Source organism: Lepidochelys olivacea (genome assembly GCF_965140295.1).
Source record: "Lepidochelys olivacea isolate rLepOli2 genome assembly, chromosome: 3".
Taxonomy (NCBI): Eukaryota; Metazoa; Chordata; order Testudines; family Cheloniidae; genus Lepidochelys; species Lepidochelys olivacea.
The window spans coordinates 128,178,716-128,199,760 of NC_140413.1; the positions used below are offsets into that span (position 1 = coordinate 128,178,716).

General features: G+C 37.0%; 1 protein-coding gene across 12 annotated transcripts in view; it reads left to right on the forward strand.

Moving 5' to 3' along the window:
* The window catches only part of AFDN (afadin, adherens junction formation factor), a 216,269-nt gene that overhangs the window by 179,766 nt on the left and 15,458 nt on the right, over positions 1-21,045 (forward strand). For 6 of the 12 annotated variants that reach the window (XM_084624830.1, XM_084624832.1, XM_084624827.1 and 3 more), the window contains 8 exons: positions 5,200-5,265; positions 5,448-5,521; positions 6,123-6,241; positions 7,456-7,650; positions 7,949-8,040; positions 8,517-8,705; positions 11,208-12,239; positions 19,630-19,764. In XM_084624830.1, the coding sequence (XP_084480956.1) occupies positions 5,200-5,265; positions 5,448-5,521; positions 6,123-6,241; positions 7,456-7,650; positions 7,949-8,040; positions 8,517-8,705; positions 11,208-12,239; positions 19,630-19,764 (1,902 nt within the window). Of the gene's footprint in view, positions 1-5,199; positions 5,266-5,447; positions 5,522-6,122; positions 6,242-7,455; positions 7,651-7,948; positions 8,041-8,516; positions 8,706-11,207; positions 12,240-13,943; positions 13,980-19,629; positions 19,765-21,045 lie in introns of all 12 variants that reach the window. The other 6 variants (XM_084624826.1, XM_084624831.1, XM_084624836.1 and 3 more) reach the window with 3 other exon arrangements.

Below are 21,045 nucleotides of genomic sequence, written 5' to 3' on the forward strand. Positions count from 1 at the left end.
CTTAAGGCTTGTGCATATACCACCATGAGGCAATGTTTTCTAGAATGTATATGTCCTATTTAGCATAAGAAAGATGACCTAATATCTGAAATGTAAGCTAGTAGCTCATTTAACTTGGGTAATGAGTTAGTGTTGCTTTCATTTCTGTTCCTTTACAAATAACCTTTTTCTTCCCCTGCTTATCAATTTGTAATATATAGAGGCCTTCTCATTAGATTCTTTTAAACAAGTTGCTCTCAGCTACCTGATAAGACCTATATGAAACAATTCTTCAATCCAAAGCCTCTTCAGGGTAGCAAATTATTCTCTACTTTTGGGTTTTGGAGTGCTCCCTCACCCACTCCCCCATTTTAGCACTACTGTACCTCCCAAATAGGATTTGAAAATCTATTACATTTTCCTTCTAAATCCCAGAGGTTGTTCACAGTCTGTAAAGGAAATTCTGCAACCTTCTGCAAATTGAGGCAAGTTTGGGATTAGCAAAACCAAAACCCAGATCAATACACTATAAAAAGCAATATCAAGAAGTTTGGTTTTTTGCTGTTTGCTTAATATGCTTATCGAATTTCCTAAGCTCAGTAATATAAATTGATATGCTATTTGGCTCTGTATTTTGTACTATTTAAAACATATCTGAATGTGAAACCACGAGATAATTTACTGTAAAATGGCAAGAATTACTTCATATAGATATAGGTCCCATACAAACACCTTTTCTTTCACACTGCCAAAACACTTCACAAACACAATTTCAGCTTCACACCTGTGAGATGGATATTTATATCCATTTTCTAGCTGTGTAACTAAGGCACAAATTGATTTATCTGGAGTCACATGGAAAATTATAGCATGTCTTACATGCTTTTGAGGAAAACTTGGTCACTTATCTATATCATTATATTTTAACCCACAGAAAGTCATCCAGAGACTCTTTAAAGAGATCCTTTCTTCAACCTTCATGTGTTGCCCTTGAGCTACATGTGCTCAGCTTTCATTAACATCAAGAGCCTGGATGAAAGGTGTCATAAAAGTACAGTTTTCAAGCTCCTGTGTACATCTCAGCAAGCAGGACATAGATTTTGCTTCAACCTCTTCCTCCAGCCCTGTTTCTGTGGCACTTTAGTGCAGTAGGCAGGAAATTCTGGGGCAGCTTCTTTTCAGTTTTAAAATACTGAGGCTTTTATTTCATTAAATATTAAGAGTATTCTTTGGTTGCTTTGATACTGAATTCAGTGCACTTTACCCAGTTTTCAGTTAGTATTTTGTATTGACAGTGCTTAACTGCATTCTGGAAGTGTTTTGGGAAGTTAGAGGTTTGAGTGAATGGGTAGAGGGAACACTTGGTGATTCTGACACCTGAAAAGGCATAGGAGGCAGTTTAGAATTGAGGATATGAAACATGTCTGGTAGTTTTGTTAAAATGATCACCTTTTGCAGTAGCTGATGTTGACATTGAAATTGTCTCAAAATGAACTACCCATGGAGCTAAATGGATTTGTTCGTGCCTCTCCTCTCTTGTTTCAGACTTGATACTTGCTTGACCACATTTGTTTTCATTATGAAATCCCTTATCTCTTCATTCATAACACATGCATTCCAGGTACCAAGGGCATGAAGGCACCTTTGAGGTTTATACCAAGGTAGAACATTCATATATCTTGTCCTTTTCCTTTAGGACATTCCAGTATTAGCCTGTGAGAGTAACTCCTGTCCTGCTGTTATGGCAAAACACTCAATGTCCTGATCCTGATGGTTTTCCTATTTACTTAAGCCAAAACTTACTTCCGCTAATGCAAGGTGTTGTGGGATACTTGACACAGGTGAACAGAATTACATTCTCCCTTATAATACATTCAGTAAACATAATTTCCCAATACTTTTATTAATACTATTCCTTATATACTAACAAGCCTATCTGCAGATCCATGAAAGCTTGGATGCTGGAATGCAGTTCTGGGGTAAGGAGTAGATTCTGTGTTAAATGCTGCAGCTATAGAATATCCAGGGCACTGAGTATTAATATAACATCAGTGAGGTCTTACTGAAATCAGAGAGAGTTCTGCAGATAGCTCAAAGACACTAGGTAGCTCTCAGTGAGTCTTAATTTTCGCTAATGCTGCTTCCGGCGTGGTTGGGAATGGTAGTTGCCATTCTGAGAACTCAGTCAAAATCCCCATCTAATATATGAGGCTGCACCAAGCTACATATCAGATGTAATCTACAGTGGAACCTCAGAGTCACAAACACCATAGTTACAAACTGACGAGTCAACCACACACCTAATTTGGAACCAGAAGTACACAATCAGCAGCAGCAGAGACAAATAAAAAAAGCAAATACAGTACAGTGCAGTGTTAAATGTAAACTACTAAAAAAAAGGGGGAAGTTTAAACAAAAAAAAATGATTTAACAAGGTTAGGAAATGGTTTCTGTGCTTGTTTCATTGAAATTAAAATGGTTAAAAGCAGCTTTTTTCTTCTGCATAGTAAAATTTCAAAGGTGTATTAAGTCAGTGTTCAGCTGTAAACTTTTGAAAGAACAACCATAAGGTTTTGTTCAGAGTTACAAACAACCTCTATTCCTGAGGTATTCATAACTCTGAGGTCCTACTGTATAAGGAATCCTTGTAAATGCACACTCTTAGTACTAACAATTTTCAAAACATCTATAAATCAGTTTGGATTGGTTATTGTCTGGATTATTTGATTCTGGTGAAATTTTACAGGAAAGTCTGAGGCTTTCTTTTTGGGTCCCTTAATTTGGTTAAGTATGGTTTTGGAAAATCATTGCAATACCTTTCGATCAACTTTAAGTATTAAAATCTATTGCCCTTCAGAAAGACTTAAAGTATTGTGTTGGCCCATTGAGGATTAGATATTTTACAAAAGTTAACTACATGAACTCTTCTGACTTCGAATGTTTCTATCCTCTTCACAGCCCTTATTAACTAAGGCCTTATATCTCTATCTTACGGGAGGCAACTATTATTCATTCGTCTGTTTGATAGGTAAAATAACTGACAGGTTGCCTCAGAACCCTTAGAACCCTACTTTCTAATATGGCAGGCCTGCATCTCATCCATTCTGCCACCGTCTTTCAGAAGGAATGTGCCAAATTGTGTTTGTGTAACCCATGCTAATGCAGTATGGTTTTGTTCTCCTCTAGTGTCCCCTAAGTCCCCTCTATATAGGGGTTGAGTCTGCTACTGCCTTTGTGCTAATGGACCTGCCCTTCAAAGTGATGACTCAAGCATTAACATCCAGAGAACCCAAGATTATTCCCTGCATGTGACTGAAACAGGGGCATCATTATACTTGACTGTTATCTTGGACTAGTAGACCATGCTCTGCTCCCATAGCCAGGAATAGACTTTCCAGGGATCTTGATACACAATATTCGAGAGATATTTCCCAAATAGTTGTGTAACCCACTTGCAAAGTGTGTGCCATATTTTCTGGTATGGCTTGGTCCACACAAAGGGTAACCTGCTTAATCCATTATTTACTGTTGTACTTGAAATGGTCTGTGCTGTGGATCTGAAGGTTGTGGGTTCAATCCCTGCTTACAACCCATACTGGGGAGTACTATATATATGTTAGTGTAAGGACCTGGGACTAATTGATTAAATTATTTTATACTGAAGAACACTTTAGAAAATTGAATGCTCTGCTAATTTGTTGTGGAGGTGTATTTTAATGCTTATATTTTGCTTAATGGGAGCTATTTCTTTAAGGATAGGGTGTGGCACTTGGTTGTAGACTCAGTTTTCAGGAGTCTCACAGCAGTGAAGAATTACCCTTGTGTGCAAAGAGTAGAAGATCCACCCTATGTAAATTCCAAGCAGGTCTCATTTTCTATAAGTGCTAGTGTTACACAGTCAGTGGGGTTAGGTTCCTTAGAGTGTTGAGAAATGAGCTTCAGACCTTGTATGTTTAGGTTATCAGTATTAATCCAGATCAGCTCAGTAAGGGTTAAAAATGTTCTCATTTAATGGATGTTTGGCCCCTACATGAGATGTGTTTGGGGTTTCAGTTCCAGCTCCCATGTCACATTCTCCACTAAGATCTGCATCCGCACGACTTCTGTTGCCTCTAGAACAAGCCCCTTCCCTTCCCCATCCACCCACACCGGTAATCAGGGTTGAGGCATGGTGGGGAGGAGAAGAAATTTACCTTGCTGCAGCCCTATAGGTAAAGAGAAGACTTCATTCACAAGGGCACTCAGGTCAACTTTCAGCAATACTAAATCAGTGTAATATTTTTAGTTGAAGTTTATGGATTGTTATAAGTATTCACCATTTATTATTAAGGTTTCCTGACGCTTTCCGTTATAGAATCATAGCCATTTTGGGCTGGAAGAGACCTTAAGAGGTAATTTAATCCAGCCCCCTGCACTGAGGCAAGACCAAATATAACAAGACCATCCCTGACAGGTGGTTGTCCAACCTGTTCTTTAAAACCTCCAAAGATGGGGATTCCACAACTTCCCTTGGTAATCTTTTACAGTAGATTTAAATTTTGGACCTGTCAACTATGAAAGTGAATTTTTTGATTGCATCTCCTTTCTCCGGTATCCATTATTTATTATTTGTGTTACATAAGCACCTAGATGCCCCATTGTGCTAGATGCTTTACAGAAATGTAGTGAAAGACAGACTGCCCCAAAGAACTTACAATGCACTTTTTCTCCCTTTCCTTTGTCATCTCAAGGTTAAATAAGTCACCTCCAAACTGCCCTGTTTCACCAGCCAGATGGCCAGGGTAGCAGTGTAATGCTTTAGTATACCATGGGAAGTTGAGGATACATCCAGGTCCTTGTGCTGGATTAATAAATATACCTATAAAACTACAAATCCTTTCATTAAAAAAGGATTACAAGTTAACTGTTAAGCACAGGTTTAATAAATCTGTTTTCTTGTTGGATTATTCCTAGTCTTTTGATTGTCATGGAACCAAATAACCTTTGCCTGTACTCTAGTTGCTACAGTTTCAAGAGGCCTAATATTAACGCCCTTTTCTTTCTTTGATGTCATGAAGATGTGAACTTTTTCCATATCACTGGTTTTGTAAGTTGGGGAAGTTTTAAAATGAGACGTCAGAGTTGATATATTAATGTAACAGACAGATTCAGATTCATAGAGCACTTTCTTACAAAAGAGAAGATTTAAATATGACCTCATAAACGTCTTTTTATCTGCAGGGTGCAGGTCAAGATAAACTTGGAATCTATGTCAAGTCTGTTGTAAAAGGAGGAGCTGCAGATGTGGTTAGTAATGTTTGTAAATATTAAAGTTGTTAAAATATCAGATAAATTTAGAGATTGCATCAATAAAAACATTTGTAATTCTCTTAACTGGACTAATAAAATATATTTACATTTATTTTGATTAAGCCCATGTAAGGATTATATATATATAAAGTGTTTTCCTTTCTTGAATGCGTAATTAGGATGGTCGGCTAGCTGCAGGCGATCAGTTGCTCAGCGTGGATGGTCGAAGTTTAGTGGGTCTGTCCCAAGAAAGGTACAGTATTGCTTTCAGATGATGTGAGTTGAGGAAGCGAATACTCTTTGTAAAAATAGAGAGAGAGTGCAGTGAACAAAGGTTAGTTTTGTGAAACAAATATTGGACTTAAGGATATTTCTGTCTTGGTTTATATTGGTTCCATATAGCCTCAGGAACAAAAACTTATCACTCCATTATTTTAGTATGTTCAGAACAAATATTACTATAGTTGTGATACAGGTATCCATATAGAAACATCATTATATTAAATTCTTAAAGTGTATGCTCTCATTCATAGTATAAAATCTTTTAAGCAAACTGATCCTAGCTTTTGTCTTGAACACTTTGACATTTGTCATTGAACTGTGGAAATTAGGAATAACAATTGCCTGCATACATTCCCCATTTTATATTCATAAATCCTCTAGATGCTATTTTCTGATTGTCCAAAGAGGATAAGTGACTTAAGTGTGAAGCTGAAAAGAAAACAAGTGCTGTGGTGAAACAGAAAATATTGTTGAATGCTTGGTTTAGCAACAGTGACATAAAAAGAATTGTATAGAGAACACCAATTAAATAATATTATGCTTAGTTCTCTTCTGTTTGACTTCTGTAACAGGGCAGCAGAGCTCATGACGAGAACAGGTTCTGTAGTGACCCTAGAAGTAGCAAAACAAGGAGCAATTTACCATGGTCTGGCAACACTGCTTAATCAGCCTTCCCCAATGATGCAAAGAGGTAAAATAAATGATTAACATTTTCATAAGACGGTGCTGCAAATTTAGGCCCTTTTCCCCAACATTGGTGAAAGGGAGAAATAATCCCTGAACAATCCATAATGAAATATGAACAGTTAGAAGATGTAGCATTTTACTCCTGTAATTTACATGAGTTGCATATTTCATCTCATCAAGATTTTTGCATGTGCTTCTGGGAGTTACGTGAAAAGGTGGAGAAAACATATATACATATGTCCCTGTTGATAGCAGTGGTTTAGCGTTTTATACCCAAAATTTTATGTTTTAACAGATGTAAAATCCATGGAATGGCAATGTAACTTCTCTTACCTAGGAGTAAGCTCAGCTGTAACCATTGTTTAAAGTTATATTACATACACAGTTCTAATCATCAGTAAATGTTTTATCAACACTTAAGTAGAAATACTATATAATTTATTTAAGTGCAAGAGGAATTTACAATCTAAATAAATGGAATACACAAAATTCACAAAGGGACCAAGAATTCAATTCACTCTTTCTCCGTCTCCAAAAGAACACTGATTGCAAAGATGCTGTGATACTTGTGATTACCAGTAAAATAATTTTAAAACAAAACAGAAGCCATTGGGCCATGTATGGTCATTGATTTTCACTGAGAATCGTGTTGAAATGACAGTTGTTAATTTTCTATATCTGATCCTTTGAAAGCTAGTGTTCTTTGGTATTTTTTCCAAATTGCTTTTCCCCCCAGTATAAATCAAAAATTTCTTTCAGAGGTGGTATTTTAATGACCATGTGGCAACTTTATATGAATTTTGATTAAGTTATAATATGAGAGCTTTCTAAAGATTATTAAAGAATGCTGCAATATAGGAAGGAAAGAGTTAAAAGAATAAACCCTCATTACCGCAGTGTACATCACGACCCTAGACACGATAAGCCTTTCAGATTAATCAAGAGACTTCTTTCAGTAAAAGTGCATCTGGCTTTGCCAAATATTGTGGTGTCTTTGTTTCAAAAACCTTTTTGAAGCCTGTAAATCAAAGGAATCTTGAACTGTCAGTATAACAGAATGGGATTGTGTATCTGAAGAATTCTAACATTTAAAATCCAGCATGTTATACTAGAAAACTTTTATAGCTAAAATGAAAGTAATGTTTTTTAAACAAGAATAAAATAGGAAACAGTTCAAGTGGATAAGAACAAACATTTAAAGGTCTTAATCTGTTGCAGTTTCAGACCGCCGTGGCTCAGGTAAACCCCGACCAAAGAGTGAAGGTTTTGAGCTGTATAATAATTCTGCTCAAAATGGATCACCTGAGAGCCCTCAGCTGCCTTGGACAGAGTATAATGAACCAAAGAAGCTGTCAGGGGATGACAGACTAATGAAGAATCGAGCTGATCATCGCTCCAGTCCCAATGTAGCAAGTAAGCTAAACTTCACTTCTGTTCTTTTTAAGAATATTTTTTTCATGCAAATTATTACTAGTCTTTGAAATCTAAAAATAGGAAGATGACTTGATTAAAATATAGACTATATTTGAAATACTGACACAGTAATAACTGCAGCAAAATTTGGGGAAAGTCATTCATTGAAGAGCAATTACAACTAATTTAATTAATGCTTTATTATTGCCACATTATGAAGTTTAATTGGTTTGTTCTATTACATATGACAAATTCCCGTTACTGTTGTTTAACAATGCTTACTTCAACTCTCTAATAGATCAGCCACCAAGCCCTGGAGGAAAAAATGCTTATGCTGCTGGAACTACCACCAAGATAACTTCAGTTTCTACTGGAAATCTTTGTACGGAGGTCAGAAGTGGCAAGAAAAGGATTGGCTATTAACGTCACTTACATTTCAGTAGAAGTAGTGTGCTTGGGTTAAGCTGAGGTTTTTATTGACGGTTTTTAATAGAATGCCACTGTTCAATGATTTGTATTCATTCTTTTTCACTGTTGCCTTATTTGATGTTCAGTCAGCAACATAAATTGTCACAAAATTGTGGTTATTGCATTGCTATTCACGTTTTTTATTATTATAAGTAAATTTATGCAATAAGCATTGTGTATATAGTTCCAGAGCAGTCAAACCCTGAGTCATAATTACTAGTTTAGTTTTGATTGTTCTTAGAAAATCTTAGCTTCAACCAAATAAATATGATTCTGGGATTAAGAACAATGCCTAAAAATATACTTGTTAAAAAAGAAATGAGAAGTTAAAATAAAATCAAATCTGCAGAAATCTGTATGATAGATCAGTTTTAACCTGTCCTCTCTGTCTTTTACAGGAGCAGACACTGCCACCAAGACCTGAAGCTTATCCTATACCAACACAAACCTATACCAGAGAATATTTCACATTCCCAGCTTCAAAATCCCAGGATCGAATGGGTCCTGCTCAGAATCAGTGGCCAAGTTATGAAGACAAACCACAGATCCAGGCAGAGAGTAATGACTCAATTAGTGCTGCAATGCAGGTTAGAAATAATCTGTCAAGTATTTAAAAACTTTTCCCTTCTGATTGCTGAAGACAAAGTAATACAAAATATTAGCTTTTCTCTTTCAAAACATTTAATTTTTTTTTAAAAGCAAACTAAGGTCCCAGTTCCACAAGAAGTTTTAAACAGACAGACCCCAGTGCCTGCGTGTAGTTTTGTTGTTGGGGCTTTTTTTTTTTTAAAATATTTTTTTCAGAAATATCTGTAGGTGAAAACTAACCCAAGATCTATAGTGAAATGTATTTACTTCCGTCACTTATAAATTGTCCCTCTGGTTATAAAAACAGTGTATCAGTTGTACTATTATGGAAACCATTTACCACAGAGTCTGACATTCTCAAAATATTTAATGTATAGTCACAATACTCCTATGAGATGGAGATAACTATAATTCTCTATTATGTTGATGGGAAAACTGAGGCACGGATAGACTTGCCCAGAGCCTCAGAGGAAATCTGCGGTGGACCAGGGAATTGAACCAGAATCTCCCATCTCCCACTCTAGTAGTGCTCACCCACCATCTGCCTCTGTAAAACCACCATACAGAGTCCCTCAGCATTCATCATAAGCACAGAAAAGGTTTAGAATTGGGTGCTAAAACCTCATGTAGTTTTTGAAAAGCTCTTCTTTCTTGATTCTTGAGGTAGCAATCCTACAAGAAGAGTAGGAAACTGACTCTGGAAACCTTACTTGTAAGAGTAATCCTCACTCATGCCAATAGTGCCACTGAAGTCTATGCAATAATCGCTTGAGAAAAGATTATAGGTAAAACCTTAGTATGATTGTGCTGATATGCAGTTGGTGCCTATAATACACTTCCAGTTTTCACATCTGTTAAGAATTTAGAACACAAACCCAGTGTTCATTTAACTTTCGTGAGGGTTTAAGATGGAAATTAACACATCATATTATAGCTAATTGCTATAAAAATATTTTAGCTAAACATCAGCACTTAAATACCCCACATTGAGAGAGCTGCTGATAGGTATAGACCCTGAGTTGCAGCATGAAACCTTGATTCCGCCAGGAAAAATGCATTTTACTAAAGCAAATGGCTGGGAGTTTGTTTTTCACAAGTACTTGAAAAGTATATGTTAGGTTTTCACAACACATATATCAATCAACGCTTTTCAATTTCATTGTTAAAATAAAATCAGCTTTAAAAATCTCACAGCATCGATTACTTTTTAATGAAATCCACAAGCGTTTTTAATGGGGTTTTATTTTTGTTTTAAAAAGCGTCATTTTTCTCAGTTTCAGAATCATTTCATTATTGTAAAATCATTTCACTGGATGATCGTTTCTGGTTATTTTTTGTTGTCAAATTAACTAGTTATTCACTTTTAAAGAGCAGTTTCATCTAAATTATATTTGGAGCCATGGTCATGAAAGTTGTAGTAACTAATGGCTGACTTAAAGCCTGTTTTATCATCTAAATGCATAAGTCATTAGCAAACTATTTGGCTAGGTGCATCTTCCCAGTGCTTCTGACACAAGTAGCTGTGTGTTCAGAGCTACAGAACTAATAGAGCATAAAAAATACACCCTTTCATCCCAAACAAGACATTCTTTCTAGTTCATAGTTAAGGTCATTGGTGGGGAAGCATGGAGAAGTTTGCATTGTTAGTCTCCTCCACTGTCACTTGTGGAAAGTCTGTACGTTCTTTGTCAATACTGAAAATTTTCTAATCCTCAAAAATATGAATATTTGCTTCAAGAAAAAAATAAAATCTTTCAATAGATTTCATCAGCCTAATCATGTCTGAATATCCAATTGCATTCCCACTTTCTATGCAGTAATAGTAGTTAGTGCTTGATATCTTTTAAAATGCTGTAAGTGTGTAAATGAATAAATGCTTAATATCCCTGGGTGGTAGTTGAGTAAGGTGGGGCATCTAAGCACCCACATCCTCTACCGCAAATAATTCCCACAGTGGCAAGAGAGGGGAGAATGCCCCCAGTTGGGTGAGTGGATGATTCCCACCCTTCTCTCAGCACTCTGTGTGCCTGTGTTCATGAAAGAAAAATGTTTGTCTGCCCAGCAGTAAACTGAACTGGAGACTTATTGCACTTGAGTTACTGTTGCAGGCTGCCTGTGTGTTTGTAAATGGGTAAGAGCTGTTAAAGATAGCCCTGAGATCTTGAGTGAGATGGGGGAGATTGTTGGCATGAGCTCTGCTTTGTTTTCATCATTCCCTCAGTGCAGCTTGACAGCTCTGCCTCAGAGCTTACAAAGTCTTCCTGGGCTTGCATGGTTTAAAAGGCTCAGTGATTTTGTGGTGTTGCGGACATTAAAATCTTGAGAAACTTGCTAGTTATGAAAAGTTCTCTACTTTACCAAAAAGATGTAAATGTATTGATAAGAAGGCTTTTTGTGTTGTAGAAATGCATTTTTTGTCATCCATTAGGTTTTTTTTATTGGATATAAATTTTATTAAATACAGATTAACTGATACGCATACTTCATTTTATTTCTTCTAGCGTGCAGCTCATTCCCAGGAAGAACTTCGAGATGATAAAATTTTTCAACCAGAAAGGAATCGTCTGGAAATGGTTATAAGAAAGGATGTAGAGTACATTGATCGAAAGTCAGACAGTGATCCATGGATGAATTCATCTGTGGATTCCAGCACATCCAGCCAAGAGCATCTGAATCACTCCTCCAAATCTATTTCCCCTGGTTCTTGTTTAACCAAAAGTGGACCCGGCCGATGGAAAACTCCAGTCATCAACCAGCCAACACCAGTGGCAGTTTCCCAGCCCATCAGAACAGACCTTCCTCCCCCTCCCCCTCCTCCACCAGTGCACTATGCAGCTGATTTCGATGGACTGCAAATGGATTTGCCTTTGCCTCTGCCTCCACCTCCCCCTCCAAACCAGCTAGGAATGCAAGTATCTTCACAGGTAGCTGCTGCGGAACGTAAAAAGAGAGAGGAGCATCAGCGGTGGTATGAAAAGGAAAAAGCGCGTCTGGAGGAAGAGCGAGAGAGGAAGCGTCGTGAGCAGGAAAGAAAATTGGGCCAGATGCGTACTCAGCCACTAATTCCTGCTCAGCCTATGGTTCCTCCTGTTTCTGTGCAGCAGGTGAAACCAGAAAAGCCTTCAACATTGCAGAGGTCCCAGGACACTGTCATTCGAGAGCTACAGCCCCAACAGCAACCCCGAACCATTGAACGAAGAGATCTGCAGTACATCACCATCAGCAAAGAAGAACTGTCCTCCAGTGATAGCTTGTCTCCTGATCCCTGGAAACGGGATGCTAAGGAGAAGCTAGAGAAGCAACAGCAGATGCACATTGTGGACATGCTGAGTAAAGAGATTCAGGAACTTCAAAACAAGCCCGATCGTACAGCAGAAGAGAATGACCGCCTGCGCAAACTTATGCTCGAGTGGCAGTTCCAGAAACGACTCCAAGAGTCAAAGCAAAAGGATGAGGATGATGAGGAGGAAGAAGATGATGATGTGGATACCATACTAATTATGCAACGGCTGGAGGCTGAAAAAAGAGCCAGGGTAAAAGGGGGTAATCCTTTCTAGGCACAAGTATAGTAAACATTTATTTAAACTTGTGTTCTTTAATAGACTGGTTAAACAAAATGTGAAATTGTCACAGGATAAAGGAGGACTGGACTGTCTTAATGTCCCTGTCTTTCATTATATAGAAAATGCTAAAGAAAAATGTTGTAAACTACCTTAGTTTGGCCAGTTAAGTGGTGTATTATAAAAGTACAAAGCAACTGACTGCAAAGATAAGAGCAAAATCTTTTTCCCTGGCTGTAAAACTTTTCCTTCAGAGAAATGGCATCCCCTATGTAGACAGGGGAAGGGTAGTCATTGACTGTAATTCCCTCAAAGTAACGTACACAAGTTGATGCCAGGTGTATGCACTGGAAGTTTTATTTATAGAGGATAAAAACGAAGGTCTTTGGGGAGGGGACAAAAAAGGGTGGTGTTTCTTTAGCATCTTTATTTTATTCTAACTCTCTGATAGCTCTTATTTGGCTTCTTTACTGGTGAAAGCCATTGATATTTACAGCTGTTACATGCAAGAAGGTAATACAACTGTATGCCGTCTGTTAAAGTTATTCTGCCCTTTCTGTCTTCACTGAGAAACTGTTTCCATATAGAAACTATTTTTTTTCTTATAAATCATAGCCCCAGGAATACTGAATTTGCAAGTTGACAGTTTTGTTTTGAAGGATTTATAAGCTAGTTCCTTAGTTTGTTGAGCATCTTTACTGCTACTTGTCCTTCTAAGAGTTGATCTAATCAGTTCCATAGTAAGCAAATGCCAAGCACTAAGAAACATTTGTGCACATTTGTTTGACATTGTAGAATAACTGTCAGATTAAGAGAAGTATTTTTCTTCCGGATTCTTTCTGGCAGCTTTTGGCTTTGTATTAGCTCCACTGGCACTAATTCCTAAACTTAATCTTTGTGCCTTTGCCATAGTCTGCTTCTTTCCTTTTACCCTGTGGCTAACTTTATTACTGTTTTGAAGCAATAGATACCCCACACTTACAAACTGATGAAAGGAAAGGCTAAATATATCCTTGGCCAGTGTTGCTAACTTTGTGATTGTAACACATAAGCAGTTACCTATGGGCATTAAATTCCATATAAAACTGCCATTTGCACAAAAAAGTCTTTGTTAACATTTTTATTATTGCTTGACTTAAAAAACCACATCATTAATGGGTTGAGTAACCAACTGTATTGCATAACATTATATCATTCTTCTCCAAAAGGATGAATTTTAAATATTAGCTGTCAGTGAGGTTTTCCAACATTTTAGAACATTAGTGGCTTTACACAGTACTACCCTGAATTATACCATGTAAAAAGTTTCCTTCAGGGACTAAAATTAGCTTGCTTGCTCTTTTTTAAAGATAATGTCTGCACTTCTGTTGTATGTCATTATCTATAATGCCAGAGATGCAAATAAGAATAGTATCTCTAGGATCATCATTAGCTTTGTTTTTTTGAGTGTCTGAATAGCTAATCTGAAATGTTATCACATTAGGACACTGGGGTTTTCACTGTTCAGACCGTTCAGCAATCTAGTGTCCAAAATTCTTCAGTTCCTTTTTTTTAATACCTTTCTAAAACAGCTGAAGTATCAAATCAAAGGGAAATGCTTTTGGCATAGTGCAAATCTAAACTTACCTTTATTTTCACTGTGCATCTTTTTTTTTCCCCTTTTCTTATTATCTGCAGCAGACTGCTGTGCCAGCAATCTCTGTTCTAGATTTGGTATGTTCTTGTTACTTTCTCTTCAATACCTCTTCCCCGTCTCGATATTTTTGTTTCGTTTTCTTTATAAATAATGATCCAAAATGCAATGGATGTTGTCTTTGCCATTTCTGGGGTGTTCTGAATCAAGATGTGATACAGTAAGTTAACTGTAAGCATGCATTTTGAATGTTTCTAAATCTTTTCTTCTTACTCCTCTCCTCCTACTTCTCTTCTTTAAATGTTGTGTTCTGCCTGTGGCTTTGAATTGTTTGCAGCTGTGATCTAATATGAATCTCTGTATTTGATATTTCTATGTAACTATATATTTATAACATCTTACGAAGCAGTTGGAAGCAACAAATTGTGGGGTGAGATTTTCTCAGTTTCACTTGTTTCATTTTAAGTCCTAAGCCAAAGAAAACTTGTCCTGCCATTCTTCAGACATTTATATGAACTTGTTTTAGCAGCTTAAATACACAAGATTTTTAAATCCAGTGACATCAAAAATGTACATGGCCTATTACTTTAAAAAGTCATGTTCCCTATCCTCCCCCATGATGGCTTTGTGTACCAGTTTAGCTTCTCCACTGATTGGCAGTAAACAATATGTTCTCTTACTTTCTTATATTTTTCTGTAATAGAATGAAGCACTAACTCAGGGCAACAGCTCCTGAACTAGTATGTCCAACTAAGTCACAAACATAATCAGAAAACTTATCTCTTACTTTCTTTTCCTAAACTGCCATTTCATTTGGATTGATACCATTCATTTACATTTAAAATTGAGATGGAAAATCTCTTGTTTAAGTGATTGTTTTAGGGCAGTAATTGCTAAACCAGTACATAAAGGGGTACCTATTGCCAGCATTGAGAATGAGCAGATAATTGAAATGTTTCCTGTAGCCCTCTAGAAAAGAAACTCTCACCTTTAACGTTATTTACTGTATAATCTGAACGCAATTCATGTATCTGAACCAATGCTTGGTACAGGTCCCATAGATACAAATTATTTGTACCATTCAAAAAATGAAAAAGTGACTGTTCGAAATGTTGCCCAATTTTGCTATTGAAATGCAAATACTGCTTTATAAGACAAATTTATAAAATATATGCTTCAGCTAATTTATAACATGTATTTAAAACACTTACTACTGTAGTATCTCTGCGCCAGATTACTATTGTTATAACCAATCTCAAAGTCCTCTGGCAGCAACAAGACAGGTGAGCTTTCTCAGTTGTTTTCTGAATGAGACAAGTACATTCAGAAAAGCTATGGATATTCCAGCTTTTGGTGTTGCCATCTCTCAAGGTTTTTATCACGTCTTGGAATATTTGGTGTTTTTCTTAAAGTTCCAATTCCTGCTGTCATTGTGTTGAGAATCTCAGCTTTCATTTTTACAGTGTTCTGGAGAAAAGTTTGAAAATGTGAATCCTAAAGACAAAAAAGCAGAAGACAAATAAAAAGAGCCCCAAATGTATTATTTTAAAAATTTCATAATTTCTAAGCCAATCTCATGAGTTTTTTTTAATCTTGTCTGATTTTTTTGAATGGTTGGGGAGGGCAATATTGAACTTTAGTGATAATACTCCTTACATTTTTATTGCATCTCTGTCACATCATTTTATGTACCCAAGATTGTCTGCTTTCTACGGGAAAATGAAGTTGAAGGACATTCATTGTATATTTAGACCTGTAGAATGAACAGTGTAACCTATATGTTCAAAAAGGCCCTAAAGTGGTTAATGAAATCTTCAAAGCATAAAATGTCAGTTTCGTGATGTTTTTCCTTTTAAATTCTGTGGGGCCATTATTGATTCTAACTGACCCACCCCTGTATTAAGCCTCCATATAAAGATAAATTTAAAATATTTTATAACTTTATTTTTAAAAGTTCCTAACAAACCCCATCTTTATTTTGTACAGTTTGAAGTCCAGTGCACAGAAGCCATTCCCATGAATTAAGCTCAACAGCTCCTAATACTCTAGCACTGATTTCCTTTTTTACCCCCTTGGGCTGTCATGTGAGGGAAATAGGCTATCTAATTAAGATTAGGTATTTAGTTTATTGAAGCTGTGCATTAAGTTTTGGGCAGAGGCACATCATGCTGCCCTGAGAGAACTGGAGAGCATAATTGGTACTTGTGCAGTCTGGGCTACTACACACTTAGCATGTCACAGCAGTACCATGTGAGAAGAATTAGCGGAGTCACGATATAGTCTGCTGTTAGAGGGAGCAACTTGGAAGAAGCTGTTTGGCTGTTGTCCTGAGCTAGACTGTGTTGGAAGTCCAGGTTGGCCACACAGGAAACCAAGGATTATGGGACCTGATGAACTCTTGACATTTTATATGGTAAACCAACCTACCTAGGATAGAGGAGAAGGGACAGTTCATGCTTCTGTACCTAGTGATCTATTAGTTATTCTTGGATGTCTGTGTATACTGCTCCTCTTTTCTATTTTTTACTATTTAAACAAAAAATATTTAAGGGAAGGTACTGAATATGGAGCAAATGAACTTGTTTTCACATTACATGTAACATGTCTCTCTTCACATAAGCAGTACTGTGGGTCTTGAGCTGTACCGCACGTCTTGAGAAGTTATACTGACAGGTGACCCTTTAACTGAGTGTCAGACCAGACAGATGTGTAAACTTTAAATTAAAAAAAATAGTATTAGACAAGACGACTCTAAATATTCAAACTAGTGCATGGGAATCTTAATTGCAAGAATCCTGTTAATGTAAATGGGACTTGTGGGTAAATTTTCCTCTCACTGTTCTGAAAATTGAGGAATCAAATGTGCTTTACTCACCACTTGTAGGGTTAGTATAGTATACCAGTGCACACAGTCACAAAAGCTAATTGCTTCAAGCAGTATGTAGTGCCTTGCCATCTCAACAGTCCTTTCTTGGTGTGTGACTACTGCTAAATAGAAGCTAGTTATCTAGGTCATACAGAAATGAGGTGTCCTCTTGTAGTGATCACTCGATCCTCTCCCACTTCAGCCTTATTTATCACTCTTGGCCTGTTTCCTAGGATTTAGGTCTAGAATAGCCTCTGATCTGGCTAGCACATTCCTACCTGATACAGCTGTCCTTCCAAAATTACTGTGGTCAACACATTGACATCAGCTCCAAAATTGGCACATGGGGTTTTTTCTTCCTATTTTGGTGCTCTAGAAATACAAATAATATTTCTCTTTAAGTGTTTGGGACAAAGTCAAAAAGTTCTCCTTTATTCTCTCATTAAGACTTATTTTTGCCAATTTTTTCTTTGAGTGGAAAAGTATTTTTCTTGAGATTTTTTTCTGAATTTTTCTTATCTCGTGCCCTTCCATATCATTATTTGGTACCATAAGATTAATTCTTATGCTAAATTGGTGAATTGTTGTAAAAGGGGGAAGGGAAGAAGAGATCTTTATTCCAATAGGCTTTTTAATTGTGATAAGTTTTTTTATTAACAGATCCATTCTTGTATAACAGATATTTTGTAAAACTTGTTTAGTTGCTTTCCCGTGTATTTGAGCCTTCCCTCTACCTTTGTGTAGTGTCAAAAACTATAAAAGCAACTTACTTTCCTGTAACTGGAGTTCAAAGGTAACATCCTCTGAAAAATATTCACCGGATACATGCCAATATGAATACTAAATCATTTTTATTTAAAAAAATAAATAAATCGATCACTTTGACGACCATGAACTGGTCTTGAAAGATTAGCACACTCTGATGTTTGTAACTTTGATTATCTAATCAGAGGAATTCTCAGCTTTGAAATGCATGCTTGATAATCAGCTGACTTAGTTATACATGTAAGGGTATATGAGATGAGAGTGCTCTACAGAGGATGTAACCTACAATCAGACACCACCAGATACATGTAAGTAAATCCAGTGTTCAGGGCGTTAGCAAAGAAACTAATCCTTCCTGAACTGGCAGTCAGATAAAAAAGAAACTGAATATTTTTAAAAAGGTCTGTTTTTAAAGAATTTTGCCTAGGTATTTCAATTTTTAGGTTAAATATTTTAACAAGAAATTGTGTATTTATAAATCTGATGGCAATCATTTAATGGAACAATAGACTCATTTAGATTCAGTTTAAAAAATTCCATTGCAACATTAGGAAGCCTTCACTCAATATTTGACACACTGGATATCAAAATGAAAGTTTAAAGGGTCTTTTGTCTTCAAATGCATACCCTCCCTTCTGTTGGTGTTAATGGGAGTTACATGCTCAAATCGACGGGAAATAGGGAGAGAATTTAGATCTCTTACATGAAGATTCGCTGCAGAAATATCATGGTCTCTTTCCACTGTTGCTGTATTCTGTCGGGGTAGACAGACACTCGGGCTGCTGCGCAGGCTCTAGGACCCTGAAAGGTGGGAGAGTCCTAGAGCTTGGGCTGGAGCTGGATTCCCAGCATCTACGCTGCATTTAAACAGCCCATGAGCCCGAGTTAGCTGGCACAGGCCAGCCACGGGTGTCTAATTGGAGCGTAGACATACCATGTATGTACATGAACTGCTTGACTGTGAACAAGAGTAGACTGAATATATTTAGCAGAAAACCACATGTAAACATTATGACAACTTTAGGAAACACAGAAGTAAAATCAGTTTAATAAATCTTACTGTGAAAAGTTTAATGTAAAAATATAAGCTCATAGCAATAAGAACCATGACTCAACTTAGATGGCAGATAAATTCTGTACTTTAGAGATACATTGTTATTCCAATGACTACTCTCTCCACCATAGGCAGCAGTTCCTGAACCGCTTCAGTGAACCATGCAAAAATATATTTGTAGTGGTCCTAATTTGTCTGATCAGTGTATTGTTGTTATAATGTCTGATAGACAATTGTATCTACATTTATCTGAGGTTTATGTATTAGCAATGTTAGATTCAAGTAGCCAAAGACTTTGCTTTGTTGTCTGTTTTCCTAGTGTGCATCTGTTGTAGAAACACTGGGAGACTTTTATTATCTTTTGAGGGTATTTGTAGACTTGCCACATGAGCCTCTTACTTTAAATGGATTGACTCCTTGACTAAAACGTCATGCTTTTTCAATGCTTTAATCCCAATCTAAAATAAACACGCTGGTAGCTGTTGGAGCTGTGGAATGTTGATTCCAAATGTCTAATTTCAGTTCACCTGTGAAACTCTTGTTACTAAAGTGGTCTGGACTGTAAGTCAAACTGTACCTCTGTAGGGGTCCAGTACGCATATGTACAATCATACTAGCAAGGTAGTTTTTTAATAGAGGTAGTTTAATAGAGTTCTGCTGATTCACTTTAGTTAACTATATGTAGAATTTCCCATAATGGCAAAATGTAGGTGGAACTGAACAGTCTGTGTCCCCAAAAGTCTCTCTGGTTGTGTACAGCTGTTGTAAAATTCAGCAGTGAAAAGAAAGCAGTACATTTCCTCCTATACATTTCTCATCCTTTATGTGCAACAATTATTAGAAGTTCTGTATGGTTTTTAGGGACTTTCAGGGAAAATATAATGTAATAAATTATAGTTGGACAGGGAAAACTTTACTGGTCTGCTGTAGTGTAGTGTTTTGCATTAAACTGGTCACTTTTTAAAATGAATGCTCCGGGTATGTGCTCTCTGACTTATCCAGGGGGAGGTGATTTCATAAACAATTAAAGACAAGTCTTTGTTAGTTACAGGATGAAGAGCGTAGACGGCAGCAACAGTTAGAAGAGATGCGTAAGCGAGAAGCCGAAGATAGAGCCAGGCAAGAAGAAGAGCGCCGGCGCCAGGAGGAGGAGCGGACCAAGAGGGAGGCTGAAGAAAAGGTTATGGTCCTCTGAGTGCAGCAAGAATTCTTTGTGGGCTTCACCTACTTAGCCTGACTATTAACAATTTGGTTTTGCTGTAGGGGGGAGGTGAATATATTAACATGATGGTAATATTCATGGGCTCAGACCCTCTACCATCCAAAATAGAAGAGACAGACCCTAGGTAAATGTCCAGACTCATGTCATTCATGGCTTTTGCATTTATTGGTAACTCACAAACAATAACACAACAGAAATCTCAGGCTAAGTGTCCTCCCTGAGCTTAGTTGTCACTGCTAGAGTTTACCTTCAGAGCACTCTCTACCTTGGCTTTCTGTTTTCTTCTGCCTGAAAGAGACATTCCCACGCTGCTTTTGTCTGCGTTGGAGCTGACTGACCTGCCAGCCTGCCCCAGCAGTAATCATCCTGGAACTTAACACAGGGTTTTAGCACCTGAGACTATGGTGACTCAATAGAAGAGCTTCATATTGTCTTTGGGTACTTTATTGTAATTCACTAACATTCAGTGTTCTTAAAAGCAGAAACAAAAAATTGCTAAGTTTGATGTAGTAGGTTTTAGAAAGACCTATTTTTTATACAAAAAGAAAAATATATTGTATGGAATTCAGAGATGGAGAAGTGGAGAGAATGCTCCACCGTGTTTTTGTTACATTAGTTTGAATCTGGGGAAAAAATTACTCAGAGTTGGTTCTTTTATGCAGGAAGCTATTAGACCTGAATATGATCTAGCAGGAAATTGGATCACTATACAGTTAGGTACACTCCAAAATTCCAGACTTTTGTGTCCCTTAAAAACTCATACATGGTGTTCTAAAATTTTTATGATAAATTTCTTAAGATCTCAATCTTTTTATTTGACTCTGTGTGGTAAATGTAGAACCATCCCACCCGCTGTAAGATTTCACTTGAGCAGTGACAATCTGGTTTCTTCAGAATGAAAACTTGGATTTTAGTGAAACTGTGACTTCAGAATGGAGAAGGATGTTCTAGTGATAGGCGGAGCTCCTGCTTGGAAGATCAAGTAGGGAAAATATGTAAAAGGTTGAAGACCTGTTTGTCAGACCATTATTCCTACACCACTGAAAATGAGCAAAAGAAAATCTAAAACAGAATAGTTTTGCGGGGAAGTGGTGGTAACCCCACCACTAGGATCACACACACACAACTGGACTCAGCAAAGTACTGGAGGTTGTATCATAGGAAAGTTAGAGGTGGAGGGTGGATAAGATTGATCAGTAATAAATAGATATCCTCCATCTCTAACTTTGGTGATGTGGT